Source organism: Dreissena polymorpha, chromosome 9 (genome assembly GCF_020536995.1).
Source record: "Dreissena polymorpha isolate Duluth1 chromosome 9, UMN_Dpol_1.0, whole genome shotgun sequence".
NCBI classification, from domain to species: Eukaryota; Metazoa; Mollusca; class Bivalvia; order Myida; family Dreissenidae; genus Dreissena; species Dreissena polymorpha.
The window spans coordinates 69386442-69405621 of NC_068363.1; the positions used below are offsets into that span (position 1 = coordinate 69386442).

The following is a 19180-nucleotide window of genomic DNA, read 5'->3' on the forward strand; positions in this document are numbered from 1 at the left end:
TCTATCTCCATTTTTATTCAAAAATGAGTATTTTATATCGCTGTGTTCGTGAATCGAGATCTTTAATATGACGTAATTAGGTTCAAGATTCAGTCGTCACAGAGGAAGTTTTTCGATTCCATTTTGCTCTATCTCCCACATTTTTACAAACGGGTGAATGATGTACTGCACCATCTCCGGGACTTAGAGCAAAGTAGAATTGAAATGCTATTACTGCTTCATCTTCAATGCTTGATTTCCTGTCTTTGTCTCGCTCAACTTTGGTGTGCATCTTATCGCCTATATGGTACTCATATATTTAAGTAAATATTTAATTATATTCATATTCTCCGTTTGCTGATAAACACTCCGGTATATTTTTGTCCACATACGTGCACAAATAAGTGAGAAAATGAAAGTTGATCCTGTAAAATTTTAATGCGTTTTTCTACAAAAAATGAAAATGGTTGTTAGAGCACTAAGCAATCATGCGACGAAATGCATAAGCTTGAGACAAAGAGCATTTTGTGAAATATATTGGATCACAAACTGCAAGCGGACTCAGACGTTGTTAGCGAAATTATTTAAATAATGATTCATTATTATCGAAACACACTTTAAAATATGTTTTCTTTGTAGTATTTTACATACATTTAACAATAATTCATTCGTTGTGTTTGAATGACCTACGAACTCTCAATAGGTTACCTAAATATAAAACAAATGCATCAACAGTTCCATTTGAATTCAGCCAATATAACAACATAAGCAAGAGGGAAACTAGTACTGACATCGTCAGGTCCTTTTGCTCATCAAAGTGATAACTGTCTATGGAGCACCATGTTAGCAACTACTATAAGGGGTATATATGAGCCTTGTTCTGAGAAAACTGGGCTTAATGCATGTGCGTAAAGTGTCGTCCCAGATTAGCATGTGCAGTCCGCACAGGCTAATAAGGGACGACACTTTCCGATTTTATGGTATTTTTAGTTTCAATGAAGTCTATCCTTACCGAAAATTATGTTAAGGAGCACATGCATTAAGCCCAATTTTCGCAAAACGCGTCTCATATTTATTGATAGAGTAAGGTCGTGTGGGATTTTTGTGTTTTTGGAAACATTTACCAACTCTTATTATTTGCATCTTAGTACAAATGTTATTATGTACATGTATCAATTTAAATTCAAAAGATATTGTGAATTTTTATTTTAATTGATCAGGGATCAAACATGAAAAGCGTCTTAGGAAAATGCATTGGTCGGAAGGTACATAGTTGTATTAAATATCCGAATTTTTCTCCCAGCCAACGGAACTGTGCCCACTGTTCGACTCCCGCTCACCGGATATAGGACCCGACAGGAGTATCGAACCCTCTCGGTATCCCAAAGGACTCGATTCCACAAGGCGCTGAATGAGCTATACAAGGTGATCAAAGCAAATCGATGTAAACCTTGATTGTGATCAATGAGAATGTATTTTATATATTGGGTTTTATCAATTTATTACGATATCTTACATGCTAACGTGCAATACGACGAAGGAGTGGGGATTATACCGTTTAAAAATATTTTTGAATACTTTATAATCCAATCATTTTTACTACGGTATATAACGTATTTAATTAAGACTGCATAAATGTAAGCGAACAAAATTTGATTCAAATTAAACAACATATTTTTACACTTTTTATTTATTATTTCATTTCATCCATTTCTATCGCCCAAACCCCTATGGCTTTTACAGGACGGCACTTATACGTGTTTCGCTACGGTCCACAGGCATGGGGTATTGCGGGGCGGCACACACAGTGGATACGCCTTCATGCCCTGGCATCGGGTGTTCATAGCACTGTAAGATTTCAATTTATACTACGTTTATTTAATCTTGATTTCCCTGTGGTTATAAAAAAACAACATTCCAATCCATTTTCTGAGAAACACCACTTTGGAAATAAACACCTCGTAAACCCACAGTCTGCAAAGGCTAATCAGGGATGACACTTTCCGCTTTTATTTAACCGAAAATACGAATATCGCGGGATGTGTCATCTTTGATAAGCCTGTGCGAAACTCACAGATAATCGGGGGGGGGGGGGGGAGGGGGAATGAAGGCACATACATTAAACCACGTTTTCCCAGAATATGGCTCATTTGGGTCGCGTTCTGAGAAAACTGGGCATACTGCATGTGCGTAAAGTGTCGTCCCAGAGTAGCCTGTGCAGTCCGCACAGAGAAGCCTGTGCAGTCCGCACAAGCTTATCAGGGACGACACCTTCCGCTTATATGACATTTTTCGTTTAAATGAAATCTCTTCTTAGCAAAAATCCAATTAAGGCGGAAAGTGTCGTCCCTGATTAGCCTGTGCTAATAATCGATACAAAAAACTAATGTAATCGCATAAATGAAAAAAGAGTCTTGATAACAATAACAAAGATTATGAAAAATAAGAGAACAAGTTGGAACTCGGAACTCCTAAGACATAAGACCCGTTTTCGCAATACGTGGCTCAGTTTTAAAAGCATATATTTACTTGTTGTATTGTTAGCTAAGTAAATGATTTGTAAATATGTGTAAAACTTCGTTCCTAGCACAATTGACATTGTGACTGTTTTCGTTAAGTGTTGTTGACGATGTACATTGTACAAGTCAAAATAAACTGTCTGTCTGTCTGTCTGTCTGTCTGTCTGTCTGTCTGTCTGTCTGTCTGTCTGTCTGTCTGTCTGTCTGTCTGTCTGTCTGTCTGTCTGTCTGTCTGTCTGTCTGTCTGTCTGTCTGTCTGTCTGTCTGTCTGTCTGTCTGTCTGTCTGTCTGTCTGTCTGTCTGTCTGTCTGTCTGTCTGTCTGTCTGTCTGTCTGTCTGTCTGTCTGTCTGTCTGTCTGTCTGTCTGTCTGTCTGTCTGTCTGTCTGTCTGTCTGTCTGTCTGTCTGTCTGTCTGTCTGTCTGTCGGTCTGTCTGTCTGTCTGTCTGTCTGTCTGTCTGTCTGTCTGTCTGTCTATCTTTCTGTCTGTCTGTCTGTCTGTCTGTCTGTCTGTCTGTCTGTCTGTCTGTCTGTCTGTCTGTCTGTCTGTCTGTCTGTGTGTCTGTCTGTCTGTCTGTCTGTCTGTATTGCTTACATGTATTCACGAATACCTAAATGCATGTTGCTTAAACCAAGAACGATACTTCAGGCAAATGTAATCACCATTTTCACTTATCGTATATGCTGTTTCAAGCTTTGAGGACGCGCTCCGCCTAAAGGACCCCGATCTGAGCCTGCCCTACTGGGACAGCAGCCTGGACGACAACATGGCCAACGGACCCGGGTACTCAATCATGTGGGACAATGAGCACTTGGGTAGGGAAACTAGCGGTATCAATGCGCCCCATAATCGAAAACCTGGATGTGTTTAATGATCCGGGTAGTTCGATGCCCGGGAAACTGTCTCATGTAAAGTGATATGTGTCAGATCGTAAGAAATAATCAAACACTGTAATGAGCCTCGTTCTGGGAAAACCGGGCGTACTGCCTGTGCTTAAGGTCCGCACAGGATAATCAGGGAAGACACCTTCAGCTCTTATGAAATTATTTGTTTAAAGGAAGCATCTTTTAAAAGAAAATCCAGTTACGGCGGAAAGTGTCGTCCCTGATTAGCCTTTGCGGACTGCACAGGATAATATGGGACGAAACTTAACGCAAATGCATGAAGCCCAGTTTTCCCAGAAACGGCTCTAATATGGCTTACTAGCTATCAGGGCTGTAAATCGTTATCAAATGAGTCACGTTCTGAACAAAACTGGGCAAAATGCCTGTGCGTAAAGTGGATTGGATTTTGCTTTGAAGAGACTTCATGTTAACGAAAAATGTCATAGAAGCGGAAAGTGTCGTCCCTGATTAGCCTGTGTGGACTGCAAAGGCTAATCTGGGACGACACTTTACGCACATGTATGAAGCTCAGTTTTCCCAGAATGCGGCTAATATGTGGCTAACCAGCTATCAGGGCTGTAAATCGAACCGTTATCCAACCAAAGGTCTATCTTTCATCTAAAAGGGACTTGTTCACAATATGGCAAAATGACCAATAAACAAAATAATCGATACAAAAAACTAATGAATACATAAAATAACGCTTATGAATAAGAGAAATTTTAACATACTTACTTTTGCCTAATTGTATTTACTGCACGATTATTTCTGAAAACATTTTCTCACGGGCGCCATCTCGTTTCTGCGATCATTAAAAAAGCCAATTGTCGCTGTTCTTCGAAAACCGCGTAAGTAAATGTTTACAACTTTTCAATAGGCAAAAAAAACATTTTTAAAATATAATAATTTAGATAGTCTAAAAAAGGAACCAAATATTAAAGAGAAAACTGCGTAAGTCCATTTTTAGAATTAAAGTGACAACTACAGGCTTTTATATTTTCATAAATAAAAAGCATGCCCATTTTAATCAAGACTATCTAAATTATTATATTTTATAACTTAAAAAAACATTTTAAAAATGTTTTGAAAAGTTGGAAAAATTGACCTACGCAGTTTTTGCAGAAACAATTAGTGCACCAATGAGTGTTCAGCATTTTCTCATGTGCTCCTAACTATGCCTTCCAATTGGATATGAAATCCAGTATTTTTGCAAAAAATGACCCGTGAACCCGCCATTCTTATAAAAACAAAAACATTTTGCGCCAAATTTGACTTCCACGGTTTTCGAAGAACAGCGACGCAATGCTACTTCCGAGGTGGCGCTAAGAACCGGATGTTTTGAAATTTCAAGGATAATTCTTCACGACGAGTAGATTGTATATGTGTTGTCAACATATTTCGCGATGAAGTGCGATTCAGCGTAGATTATATCATCCACAAAACTACAGAATCATACAATCACAACCTATTTAAGAACGTTGAGAACTTTATAAGTTGTACCCTGGTGGACTTTTTTTTGAAAGCAAATCGATGTTTTGTGCCGGTGTGACGAGCAAAGGGCCACCAGATTAATACGCGTATGACATCAAGCGATTGCGTTAAGCATATACTAGTTGATGTATGCACAAGCACATAGGCTTCTTGCGGATCTAATAGAACCAATGCACGATATATGAATAATCATATGGCTTACATTTGATAGATTCTGATCATTTTCATATTTCTTTTTATTTTTAAACGTATATACGTAACCCCAAAATTTGTACAGAACATGTACACATTCTATAAAAACAAGATGTAAATATGTCAATATATAAGTCACCAACTCAATTAATATGTCAGCAAACTGAATTAAACATGTTGTACTATATAAACCTAAAATATGTAATGCAATTCTCAAAATATTTTTTCTACAACAAATATGTTTATACAGAAGGATAATTCACGAAATAATCAAAAGATATTACTTCTGCTTGAAACGATGAGATTTGTCCCCTAATCCAAATGCTTAATTCACTCAAAGCAACGGTGCACGAATCTTCATTAAGCTGAAATATGTCGTTTGTCGCAACTTACATTTCCAAAAATTAGAATTGCTCTCTCTTTTTACTTGATAAGTTTGTATTATAATCAAGTAACTTTTCAGTTTTACATTCAATTTACAATATATAAAATGCCCGAAATCTTCATAATCGTTTTGTAACACATGTTTCTTCAAAATTATGTTGACGCAACTTTTGAATTTCAATTAGATTTCACTATCATCGAATTAAGAAGAAATATCGAACCATCACCCTGGAATACCACATAAAAAGTACGCTCAGCAAAGAAAATTTTAACAGCTGAAAATCTGCATTTGCGCCACCTCCTGTCATTTGCGACACCTCCTTGGTTTTGGCTCCACTTTTGAAAAAATACAAAATTATTTATAAGATCGGTAAAATGCGAATGTTTTTGAAACAACTCGTACACGTTCAAAGCTATGGTTTGATGTCGTTGGCGATTTCATTGGTTGGAAATTAGCTCGTCACACAGGCAAAGGACATCGATCTGCTTTCAAAAAATCATCCACGAGACAAGGTCTCCACGTTTCTAAATGGGCTGTGATTACATGTTTTGTACATTTGTGGAATAATAAATCTTCTCTGAATCGAACTGCATTGTCCGATTTTTAAAATCATGCGAAATATGTTGGAAAAAAACACATACAACTTTCTCACCATGTAGTATTTTCCGTGAATTTTCAAAACATCCGGTCCTTAGCGCCACCTCGGAAGTAGCATTGGCTCATTTATAAAATGAGGTGGCGCCCGTGATTAACTGTCGTGTTTCTGTCCGCACGGGATTCATGTAATACATGGTTAACATTCGCCTGTCCTAATTTATCTCAGCGGATTGCGCTATGCTTATGTTACTGCCGTTATGCAATTTCGTAAATGCAGGCATTTATCGCATTTAAATTTAGACATTGATATTACCACGTACACTTTAATAATATTGTAATGGGTATACCGCCTCACGTACTCTGTCAGGAAACCTCGCGTAGGTAGTATACCGTTGGTATGCATCAGTAATAGCCATCCCTTTGATAATAGTTGACCCCGATCCGGAGTTTCAATCCCTCGGGTTCATCAACAACGAAGCCAAATAAAAGTTTCAACAATTTAAATTGTGTTTGTTATATCTATATATATAAAATGTGCATATAGATAATACAATATGCCAAGCGGGCGTCACTGAATATAAGTGGACACAATGGACGAGGAAGGACCGAGCCTATGCACCGAGATCTTCTTGACTGTAGTTATTACATAATAATTACATTTACTGTACTGAAGCGTTATATTAAATAGTAAACGGAGGAGCTCTCATTTGTCTGAACATTCTATTTCCCATCCTGATAATGTTGTATAATAAGTGTATGTAATGTATATACCGTAGCTGTTGGTTGTCTTAAGAAGGTGTGAGCTCCAGAAAGAAGATGCTGACTGTGTGTATTTGAGATTTATTTACAGGTCGTCCAGCGTCTTCTCGACTACAGATGTATCGACCTGCCCCTGTGACCCTTCAGAGGAGAAAATAAGGTCATATTATACATCATAGCACGATGGCCAATGAGACCTTAATGTGACTAGATGCTTTTTTTTTTTTTTTTTTTTTTTTTTTTTTTTTTTTTTTTTTAATGGATTATGTAGTGGTTTGCCTTTTATCAAAATGGTGTTTGCAGTCTTCCTATTATCTCTAGATTATCATTATCCTTATTGGCATTAATGTTAATTCTTTATAGTTTGTGTGTGGTTTTTGTGCTCTCCGCCCCAAGAGGTGTTAGTGGGGGTTCGAGCGGGATACAGAGGGCGCCCCGATTCCAGAGGCGCCCCTGGTTCTTTTAAGTGCCCGGTGTACAGCACCGATACACTGCACCCCCGTTTAACGTCCCTCGCGGAGGACTTAGAAGATGCTGACTGAATTCTGAGTCCGTATTTATAGATTCCGACTCAGTTACCACGTGACAAAATGAACCAATGAAATCCTCGGCTTTTAACAACAAAGTGTGCTCAGGTCCATTCCTTAAATAATATAACAATCTAAACTCAATACATCATATACAACTCTTTGGTCAAATGAACAGCTTTAACGAAAAGCAGTATTTACAAATAATCAGCTGAACATAGATATGTGAAACAAACAATGGCCAAACTTAACAAATGGTAAGGCGTACGAGTAGGTGAGACAGTAGAAACTCCGCCCCATGGGAAATAACATCTGTTCATATAAATATTAATATTTATATAATGCAACAAATGACTAGGCTGTATCTCGGCGAAACATCCTAATACTCTCAAAGGATTACTGTTAAATTATAAAGACAATAATGTTAATACTGTTCAGACGCTGAGACCTAGCTTACAGACGAAAAATAGTTCGCGCCTGAACTTTACATGGCGGTCACTTTCAAAGACGCTGACTAACAATATATTTTACCGATTAAAAAGTAAACATTTAAAGTTATGGATCATAAAGGGGATGAATATAATTACATTCACAAAATTAACTTCTGCAACTATTTAAAGTTTAAGTGTGCAGTATAATCTACGCGACATGAAATTGACAATCAAACGAACGCGGAGTTTAATAGTATTTGCTAAATAAAGGATAAACAATGGTGATTTCTGGTGGATTCAGCTGACTTCCTCCGTAGGCTATCCAGGTATTTTCTGTCGATGAGTTTTGAATGTTTATAATGTTTACATTTTCACAATGTCACCTGTTTCCGGGAGTGATACAAATGACAAGTAAGGAAACTTTCCTTACACTATCAAACAATATAACAAAATGAAAATTAAAAAAAACTTTTGACATAGGCGAAATTTACCAAATGTTAACTGTAACAATTTCTTCGATAATTTCGCACACGTTTGTAATTATTATATACCATATTATTTTAAAATTTTACTTGCAACCCTCCCCCTCCCCCCGATGATTATTTTGTTGACTTTAAAAGTTACATATTCATACAACAATTAGGTATGTGTTTTCCATGTCCCCAACTGCCGATCAAGCAACATAGCGAATACGAGCGGATGCGATTCCTCACCATACAATCAAGAAATATAATCACTATACTATTAAGTCCACACAGGCTAATATTGAAAGACACCTTCCACATACGCTTGATTTTCGCGAAGAATGGACAGTTCTTTTAAATGAAAAAAAATGCTATAAAAGCGTGAAGTGTCGTCCCAGATCAGCCTGTTCAGTCCGCACATGCATTTAGTCAAGTTTTTCTCATAACGTGACTCATTAAAGAACTTTGCAGGGACCGGAGTGGGCGAGGTCAAGGAGGGCCCCTTTGCCGGCTGGGGCGCGCCGAGGGGCCCGCTAACACGGAACGTGGCCCGTGGGGCCGGGGCGCCGGCCCGACAGGACAGAATCAACGATCTGCTCACTCGCTGCAGCTTTGATGTAAGTCACATCTTAACACGACTAGTAAGCCAAAGAAGAACCAGTAATACGCGTGTCAGAATCGACGTTCGTTGATTAACGTCTTAAACATGTAATGCACGTGGTGGAATTTCGCCTAATTTCGTAAATGTCTTTGAACATTATAAAAAGCCAGCATATAAACCACGACCCTTATTCATCATACCATTCTAACACTTAATTTTGTTAGACTCACTAATATTATGTAACCTTTAAACCAAGATAATACGCTAAGCTTTTGAATAAATATAGGCTATAGATGTTTATTATATTAAATTTTGTAAACATAAAGAAATGTATAAAAGGCATATAACGCAACTAAACATTAGGTCCTTGTTTTGGGAGTAGTACATATGTGTGTTATACGAGCATTTATATTTGTAATTGTTACAGGATTTTAGCGAACCGTTTGAGGGCATACATAATGCCATTCATAAGTGGGTGGGGGGAACTTTTGAAGGTAGCGGGGCCGCCTCCGACCCCATATTCTACATGCACCACGCCTATATTGACTACATCTGGGAGACCTTCCGGCAGCGACAGCGCACCGCTTGTGGTGTGGATCCAGCGTCCGACTATCCGCATGCAAAATACTCAGAGGAACACGCGGCGGAACATGGCATGTATGGGATAAGCTCCTTCAAGAACAAAGAAGGCATGGCCGATTTCTGGATTAAGAATTGGTATAACTATACGGACACACCAACATGCGCGAATAATTGTAGCGACAGTCCGGACCTATATTGCGACAAGGACATAAACCTGTGTGCGTCGCAGTCGCGTGTTAGTTTTGGCGATGATGGCATTGGGACGATTGCACCGTTGAAGGCTGTGCCCCAACCGCAAGTCATAGCAGCGAGAGAGATGACGTCTACGCCCGGGGACGCTACGTCAACAGTTGACGTTGATGACCACATCAGAGAAGGGGTGTAGCTGTTGTTTGTAGAACACGGTTATCTGTCACAAGAATTCAGTAACTGTTGTTTTTTAAACACTGTTAAAATGCCGGTGAAAAAGATTTTAAACATGCCGATTATCAGCGTTATATTTAAGGCAATTAATAAATAACTATTGAAAGTCTTCCAAGTTTGTTTTTCTTATTTTCTTATCAGCCAATGCATAATCAATTTACAATATAGTTATTAAGTCATCAATTTGGGACAGAGTAGCGAATACTGCATCCGGTAAGCCACGTTATCTTTTTTTCTTTTGAATAAATATGCCCTTCCGGCTTTGCGATGTTTGAGCTTCCCTCGAATTTTTTGGTTGAAGATCTTAGTCGTCGAGATAAAAAAGTTATTGAAGGAAAACCGTCCACAAATATGTTGTCTACTTACGTGACGTCCGAGAAATTGGATGCACACGTATCAAACATGTTATCTTATAATACATAGTATTGACGAACGTGTGCAATAAAATATAACTACAGTCACGATTATTTCATTTTCTCGTTGCCGTTGAATCTATGATAACGAATTTATTGCCAAAAATGGTTTAACCCCCTCTCTGGAACTTACTTCCTTTTAAGCATTTAGAATGGTACTTACTTCGGCTTTATTCAATCTTGACGCTTTTCATCTTTAATGTTCTGCAATAATAATACACGATAACAAGCTAATTAAAAACTGTCCGTATAATTAGTAAACATGACTTCAACTGCAGAATACATAAGTTGTAAGGTTTAAAAAAATGCTTTTATCAATAGCGCGTGTTTACAAGGGGTGGAACATATGTCCCAAATCCTTAACACATATAAAGAAATAGGTGACAAACTTTACCGTTGTGCACTGTAACACATTTATAAATGGCATTTTGGACTTGTAGTATAGGCCAGGTTTGTAGAATCATGCATCGTACTGTTGTACTCAGATGTTACATGTGCAAATAGGGTCCAAAGGTTTTGCATTTCCTCGGTCATCCTACTTTCGCGATTTGGATCACATTAAGAGAGCTCATCATAAATGTTTGCTTAATGTAAGTGTTGGGAATTTGTACATATTACGACGCTTTCGCGCCATTGCGCGGAACGTCACGTGACGTTAACGTCATATCTGTTAGTTCGTTATTTATATACATTGAGATTTGAAATAGATTCAGAACTAGACACAACGCTTTCTTCCTTTTATACGACCACAAGACATTTTGGTGCCGTGACAAACTAGTCAAGAGTCGAAATATGCAGCTGAACAAATTCATTGCGATGCGCGACGGTCATCGTCGCCTTATATCCAGAGAATTAGAGAGATTCGACTCAACCGAGTTAACGACATCAGAGTACGAGAGATTACTTCACCTGATTATGGAAGAAGCAGAAGAAGTGAGAACGCTGAACGATAAGATCGTCAACCATAACGATATCGAAGATTTATCATCGGAACTTGTCGAGGGAAAATCATATTTAATCAACCTAGAGTTAAAGATACAAAGACTTAGAGATAATCTGAATAAACGTATCGGAACCAAAGAAGAAATTACATCGAACGTTTCACAAGACGAAAACAACAGTGGGCAAACCGAAACCCGATAGAGAAATTGTTTGCGCATTAGATAAAATACAGCCAGGTTTTCCAGAATTGAATCGGCACACACTTGAGGTATCTACCACGAAAAAGATGACCAACCAGAGTGTTTCGTTTTAAAAGTTGCCAAAATTATCTCTGCAATCGTTCCACGGGGATATAGTAGAGTGGCAGACGTTCTGGGACAGTTTCGAATATTCTGTACACCAAAACCAGGCATTATCAGACGTGCAGAAATTTGCATATCTTCGTGCATTAGTTCACGGCGCAGCGAGTTCATGTATAGCGGGATTCCAGTTAACAAACGTGAACTATATGAAAGCTATCGAGCTACCAAAACAACGATTCGAACAGCCAGAAAAGATAGTAGAGGCGCTGATGCAATCGCTGATCCAATTAGACCCACCAAAGAACACTCCTGATAGTCTTCAAGCATTTTATGATAGACTAGAGACCAGCATAAGAGGATTAGAATAACTAGAAGAGTGCCAAGATACATATGGGAATCTGTTGGTGACTATCATCAGAGACAAGTTACCGACCGCAGTACGTCAAAGTATGGCACGTGATCATGGGACCAATCGCTGGAAGCTTCTCGACCTAAGATGTGCCATCGAGAAAGAGATTGCCATCATGCGAGAAGGCGACACACGGGAACTTCCGATTTACGGCTCACATATGCCGACTGCGTCATTCCATACCGGAAGTAGATGTCCGAGGAAAAAACGCATGCCGTCAAGATCAAACGAAGACATTAAACATCGGAAGGTGACCTGTCATTTTTGCGATGGAGAACATTTTGCAACAAATTGTAACAAGACAACCAACGACAGCGTTCAAATTGTTAAACAGAAGAAATTGTGTTTCAACTGTCTGTCAAAGTCACATCATTAGCATTGTGTAAATCCCACAACAGATGTCGCAACTGTCAGCGAAAACATCATACCGCCATCTGTGAGCAGAGGAATACGAGATCTTCCCTGAATCCTGATGCCTCTCCATTTCAAGGCAGCGCTACGGGACATACGATTCTGCATTTTTTCCACACAGGCAAGATCTTATGTTCTCCTGAAGACCGCCGTTGGCAAAGTAAATTCCGACAACTGTATTATTGAAGCAAATATCTTGTTCGATGAAGGTGCTCAGAGATCTTTTATCGCAGAGAAACTTGCGAATGAATTAAATGTTAAAGAGATTGGTACAGAGACAATCTACTTGGTAGCATTTGGTCATTCATCTCAAAATGTACAGATAATGAAAACCGCCACAGTGCACGTTATCACTGACCGGAAGGAGTGGATCCCGATTGACGTCCCAATTACGCCCGCTATAGCCGTCCCGCTTCCGAATTTACAGAAAAACATCACGTCCCTATCGTACCTTCGAGGTTTAAAATTAGCACACCAAGTTTAGGGCCATTAGACGTTTGATATTGTAATGCTGATTGGTGCAGATGCTTACTGGAAGATAGTTCAGAATCACGTTGTTAGAGGCAACGGACCTACCTCAGTACAGTCGAAACTTGGGTATCTTCTTTCTGGCTCACTGCCAAATACAAGCGCAGGGACAATACCACATATGCTGAACGTTATGACGTCACCTTTGAACACCGTTGACATCGAGCGACTTTGGAAATAAGAGTCCATAGGCATCACGCCGGAAGCGGAGGTGACTTCCGGTCCGAAAGAACTTGTGAAAAACCGTGTTGCTGAAATAAGTTTACTTTTACCAAATCATGAATGTCGATATTGTCCTACCTAATATAATCCCGCCGACTTGTTAACCCGCGGAATCTTAGCAGAGCAGTTCATGCAAAGCGATCTTTGGGTCAAAGGACCGCGTTGGATAACGAATCCCGGAAGTTGGCCGGCATGGGAACCCAAAAACACAGCTGTCTGCGTTGCAGAAATATGTTGCGTTCCATCAATGCAAGCGGTTACGGAAGTTCATGGAGTTCTAGCGATTATCTGCATGGCGAAATACGGTAATTTACAACAGTTACTGCGCGTGACAGCATATTTTCACGATTTAAAATGAAATGCAAGAACAAAAGCCTATCACAATCTAGATCATTGACCGCATCTGAGCTACTTGATGCAGAGAAAGTATGGATATCGAGTGTTCAACTCTCTTCATATAAAGAAGAATTTCAATGTCTTCGAGATGGGCATTCACGAACGACACTGGTGAAACAACTGAAATTGTTCATTGGTGATAGGAGCTTACTGCGATGTGGAGGACGTATACATAATGCCCCGGTTACGGAGACTGTGAAGTTTCCGTATCTATTACCACAGAGACATACATTCACTCGACTAGTGGTGATGGACGCTCAAGAAAGAATTCTACATTCTGGTCAAAACTTAACAGTGACTTTCATACGTCAGAAAAACTGGATTCCTGCAATAAGACGACGTGTACAGCAGGTGATTAAGAAATGCGTGCCATGTAGAAGAGTTGTAGGCAAGCCATACTCTGCACCGGATCCACCACCGTTACCCGCCATGAGAGTGGAAGAAGCGGACCCATTCACTGTGACTGGTGTTGACTTTTCCGGAGCGTTACAGGTTCGTGGTACAGACGGTCAGAACACAAAGGCATACATTTGCCTGTTTACATGTGCTTCCACCCGTGCAGAACATCTGGAGCTGGTACCCGATTTGTCCACAGAGACGTTCTTACAAGCCTATCGTCGATTCTGTAGTCGACACTCTGTAGTACCGCGGATGATGATTTCAGACAATGGAACAACATTTGTAGGTGCAGCGAACCAAATTAAGAATCTTTTCGCGTCCGAAAAAATCCATACGGAACTTAGCAGAAGAGGAACAGAGTGGCGCTTCAGCATCAAACGTGCTCCATGGTATGGAGGCTGGTGGGAGCGTTTGATCGGGGGAACGAAAACGTTTATCAAGAAAGTGCTAGGACGCTCTTACGTTGACTTCCATACGTTATCGACTGTGATCACGGAAATAGAAGCTGTTAAAAATGATCGACCTCTGACCTACATCAGTACCGCGCAGAGTTACTTGCAGCCGCTGACCCCATCTCATCTTGTTTCCGGTCGCCGAATCACAGTGCTACCCGACAGCTGTGACGTGGATTTGGATCCTCAAAATATCATCACCAGAGAGAACATTTCCAAACGAGCGCGAATGAAGCAAAAACTCATCGACGATTTCCGCTGCAAATGGGGAAGAGAATACCTCAAAGCATTACGCGAAAACCAGCGGATTTCCGGGCGTAATGAGCAGACGATTAAAGTAGGCGACATCGTCATGGTACACGATGAAGGTCCACGGTCACGATAGAAATTGGCAAGGGTCGAGGCGCTCATCCAAGGCAACGACGGACGAGTACGAGCCGCAAACATTTGGACTGACGGGGGCATTACGAATCGCCCAATTACCAAACTATATCCATTGGAGGTCGGAGACGAAACAGTGTCATAAATTGACTGATAAATGTAGTACGTGCGTCTCACGCTATTTTGCACATAGACGTAACGTCGTTTTAATGACGTTCTGATGCATATCTACGCATTTGGCGGACGCCAAAAGATCAACAACTTGTTGGACATGATATTATTTTATTTATTTTTAGACTGTCCATTTTACAGTTTGATGCATCATTAACAATTCCATTATAAATTATAAAAATGGATTTTAAAAAATCTATTAACAGTAAAACAACCTCGGTTTTGTCAGTAAGTAATTTGCCAAGAGTACTCGCTACTATTCCGTATATTTATACAAGTTAATTTTTTCGGCGATGTAAACAGCATGCAAGATACATCAGTAAATAAAACAAATAATGCTATTAACTTCTGTTATAATAATAATTATTATTATTATATTGTGCACCGCGATAGCTGTGGGGAAATACATGGGATTGATCTAAGTTGCGAGTTTTCATTTTCCATGCAGCTCGCGGGACTGCTTTCATTTAAATATTTTAGTTAAAATGGTAGTTTTCCATCTTCGTTCAATCATTGTTACACGTCAGTAAATCGTACAACGCGTCTATGAAACAATATTTAAAGTATTTTTAACAGGATCTTCAGAAAGACAAATATTTACTGCGTTCATTTCCAAAACGGATGTACAATACATTTTATTCACGCCGTGTTTCCAAGTATTTCCGAGTTTAGTTAAAACAATGGACAGCATTGAAAGTATTTCATTTCAAAATACAAAATCTTAAGAATGACTGATAGAAAACAATAAACAGTTCCCTATGTATAGTGACAGCATGTACACATCTAATTATAGACCGGCGGCCTGGCGCATGCGTAAATATTGACACGCCATCAAATTTGACAGCTTCGCGGGAGTTCGAGGGAGGTAACTATTGGGTCAAAAAATAAAGATGTGGAAATTAATGGTGTTAAACTTGTTTTTGTTAATTACACGTGGGTATAATTGTAAAGCTAAGTAAGTAGCATACTCATTAATTAGATTAATTAGATACTGACGATGGCGCACTGATTTAGAAAAGTGCGCAATTTTCACAAACGAACACCGGATCTGCAAATATCTTTCCATTTTAAATATACAACATTATTATTGACATATGATATACATAAACATTTATAGAACTAGATTAGAGGCTGCCACGCCTCCCATCACAAAGTTCAGTTAATAAAAATAGGTACGATTGTTTGAGTCGTGTTCTGAGAAAACTGGGCTTAATGCATGTGCGTAAAGTGTCGTCCCAGATTAGCCTGTGCAGTCCGCCTAAACATTATTTTCGGTTAGGAGGGACTTCCTTGAAACTAAAAATACCATAAAAGCGGAAAGTGTCGTCCGTTAAAAGCCTGTGCGGAATGCACATGCTAGTCTGGGATGACACTTTACGCACATGAATTAAACCCAGTTTTCTCAGAACGCGACTCATTTAATAAACCGACAGTACAGCTTGTTATCTCATACACGAATTTACTGACGTGGCAGTGTAGAAAATATGCACAATGTTACAATTTAATATTATTCCATTGGCCGATTATATCAATGTAAATACACCTGTCGTACATCTGTGCTATGCACATACTACAGTAACAGGACTGCCGTCTGATCATTTGTTGGTTTAAGTTTCCTTGTACAGATCGTATGCCGTGAACCTTTCGGTTGTCCTTGACCGCCCGAACTTTGCCACTGCTACAATTTATGTCAATATCGTCTTTTGCTACATAAAAAAATAATCTTTGTTTTAATGTTACTTTGTCATGTCTAGATTTAAAAGAAGACGATTCTGGATATTTAAAAGATGTGCTTAAGAAATGATGGAAGTCCTTTGCTGTATGGATGGTGCACTCGCGTCTTATGGTTGACATGTGGGCTTTGGTTTTTACATGGGAACCAGCCGCGTCTTGCTCGCCTTTACCGTGACTTGTTTCGAAGTAATTGCTCTGACAATGGATACCAAAATCTTCATAACTATTTTTTATATCGTTCATGAAGAACCTTGATTTATATTGTGCACTGCACCCGTCACTAAATTCGTGAATAAAATCTATTTGATATTCTAGATCATGTTTTAAATAATTGATGATTGTTTTACGGACGTGATGTACCGAGTCTCTGTCGTGAGTATTTTCCTCAAAAATGCAGAATATGTATTCTTTTATTATATTGTTATCGTTCAAACGATCATGACTGGTTTTATGCCTGTCTGTCGCTTACAATATCGTGCGTCGCCGGGACTGTCGCGCAAAATATCGTATATCGCTTCGTGTGTCGTGTCTCGCGTTCAGGGGCGACGCGTGAAACACGAAGCGACGCACGATATTTTGCGCGACAGTCGCGGCGACGCACGATATTGTATTATTCAAATATCGCCCATATTATCCGAATCTCGTGTATTGCTGTCTAATTTCACGCGATATTTGTACTGTTCAAATATCGCTGTAATAATATCGCCCGTCGACTGTCGCGTTTTCAAAAAGTTGGAATGCGACAGTAGCCCTTTTATATGTGATATATCGTCCTTTGAACACGACCGTCGCACTTTACGAGCGCGACCGTTGCCATTTATGAACGCGACCGTCGCCCTTTTATATGCGAGATAGTTCCTATAACTCAGGTTAATCGTTTGAGAGCCAATAGAGAGAGATCTCATTTCATGGCGGACATACGTGTGTGCTTCGCCCATATTCGAACCAGAGTCTCTACATTAGACGGCGCTAAGTGCGCTAACCACTGATCTGCGGAGGCATACTATAGCTATGGTTACATGTGCTCTATGTCAGGAATTCACGTGATTAAGGCCCTAGTGCATTTGTTTGACCTTTTATACTAATTACTATGCAGAACAATGTACAATGCCTTGCTTGGGTGAGGTAAATTAACTTTATGAAATAAAGAACTAGTCACTATCACGCTCACCAATACATACGGCTACTGTATTATGCTATATAAAAACATTCGACAACAAGTAGTACCATACGATGGTTAATTACAAAAGGAAGACCCTAAAAACAAGTAACATTGATGTAAAAACGTTAAATTACAAGCATTCGGCAAGTTTTAAGCATCTAAATATCTAAATATCGTTCCACGATGTAATCTACTTTCGCTTTCGAGTCAGGATCGGATTCATTCGGGTTGCGTTCATTTGCATAATTTATACAAGCCATTTTCGCATTCGCTAAGTTCCAGTTACCCAGAATTCATTTTGATTACACAGAATGATTATTCATGAGAGCTACGTCATGCTTCCGACGCTTACCGTATCCAATCTCGTGTTCGCCCGTAAATGTTCGGATATTTCACGGGAGATATAAATGGAATTATTTGTGGTTACAAAAAAATAAAAACGAGCATTTTGTATCTCGTTAAATCAATTCTACCAGACAACATCTAACGTTGAAATTTTGCATTTTGCTAAAAGGAACATTGATTTTTTTATGGGTTAGCTTTATTTAACGAAATATTCGATATTTTTGAGCGTGATTGTTACTTTAAGTCAACATTAAACGCACATAAAAAAGTTTAACTTTAAGTGTTTGAGGACCGAAAAGCATTGAACGCATGTACGTGTATTATGCAATCATTAGTTATAGGCTGCTTATAACAAGGAACTTACCAGCGAAGAACTGTTCATATTCGACTTTCAATCTTCTACCGCTTCATTGATTTGTACTCGGGGAAAATGTGTTAACTTGTACCCATGTGCCTGTAAATATAAAAAATTAAAATGCTTTTTTTTTCTATATAACGTCTTTTTATTTAAAACGTTACACCGTTCAATCGGACATTTTACGCCGTCATGGCCGTGTATGTAATTTTTCTAAAGTATTCCGCTTCCGCATAATTATATTTAAAGAATATAAAATTGGTGTCTTCAGAAAACAGACCTAATGCACTTTTAGTTAATTGTAAACATGAAAAATGAAATTTAATTATTAATAAAATATAATGGAGAAACGGTGCTATGAAACACACAATTTACGTCACGTTTTTCTGTTTGTAATTTGTTTAAATTCTGCAGTGCGCGTTAATTTCAAGTATTGATTATAAATAAATACATGTTTGCATTTGTTATTCCATGCACTTTTACATAATATAAGATTTGCTAATTTTTCAGTTTAAACAAGAATGACAGGGAAAAACACTAAACCGGATGATGAACGTAACATCGGTATCAGCGTTTATTTTGTTGTTGTTTACGCTGCATGAAAACGGAAATGACGTAAAAAAGAGCACGTTGAAATTGGCGGCAAATTTTAACGTTGTCTGGTTTTTTTTTGCGATGAAATAACGTCAAAATTGACAAAATTATCGTCGAAAACACAAGGGCCA

At 38.9% G+C, this 19180-nt stretch overlaps 2 protein-coding genes across 2 annotated transcripts; both read left to right on the top strand.

Moving 5' to 3' along the window:
- The first annotated feature begins 1299 nt into the window (after positions 1-1299).
- Positions 1300-9795, top strand: LOC127846137 (tyrosinase-like protein 2). The gene is made up of 5 exons (XM_052377313.1): positions 1300-1404; positions 1723-1829; positions 3191-3312; positions 8699-8844; positions 9256-9795. The coding sequence occupies exons 2-5, from the start codon at positions 1801-1803 to the stop codon at positions 9793-9795; spliced, it is 837 nt and encodes a 278-aa protein (XP_052233273.1). The 5' UTR covers positions 1300-1404; positions 1723-1800.
- Positions 9796-11939: 2144 nt separating this feature from the next.
- Positions 11940-14692, top strand: LOC127846138 (uncharacterized). The gene is made up of 2 exons (XM_052377314.1): positions 11940-12149; positions 13679-14692. The coding sequence occupies exons 1-2, from the start codon at positions 11940-11942 to the stop codon at positions 14690-14692; spliced, it is 1224 nt and encodes a 407-aa protein (XP_052233274.1).
- Positions 14693-19180: the final 4488 nt, after the last annotated feature.

What these genes read in the sequence shown, in the direction of transcription:
- LOC127846138 (XM_052377314.1), top strand. Translation starts at nt 11,940, where the DNA reads ATGGCACGTGATCATGGGACCAATCGCTGGAAGCTTCTCGACCTAAGA. An exon ending in AAGACATTAAACATCGGAAG is followed by an intron (nt 12,150 to 13,678) that starts GTGACCTGTCAT and finishes CTATTACCACAG; the next exon opens with AGACATACATTCACTCGACT.
- LOC127846137 (XM_052377313.1), top strand. Translation starts at nt 1,801, where the DNA reads ATGCCCTGGCATCGGGTGTTCATAGCACT. An exon ending in GTGGGACAATGAGCACTTGG is followed by an intron (nt 3,313 to 8,698) that starts GTAGGGAAACTA and finishes AGAACTTTGCAG; the next exon opens with GGACCGGAGTGGGCGAGGTC. An exon ending in TCACTCGCTGCAGCTTTGAT is followed by an intron (nt 8,845 to 9,255) that starts GTAAGTCACATC and finishes TAATTGTTACAG; the next exon opens with GATTTTAGCGAACCGTTTGA.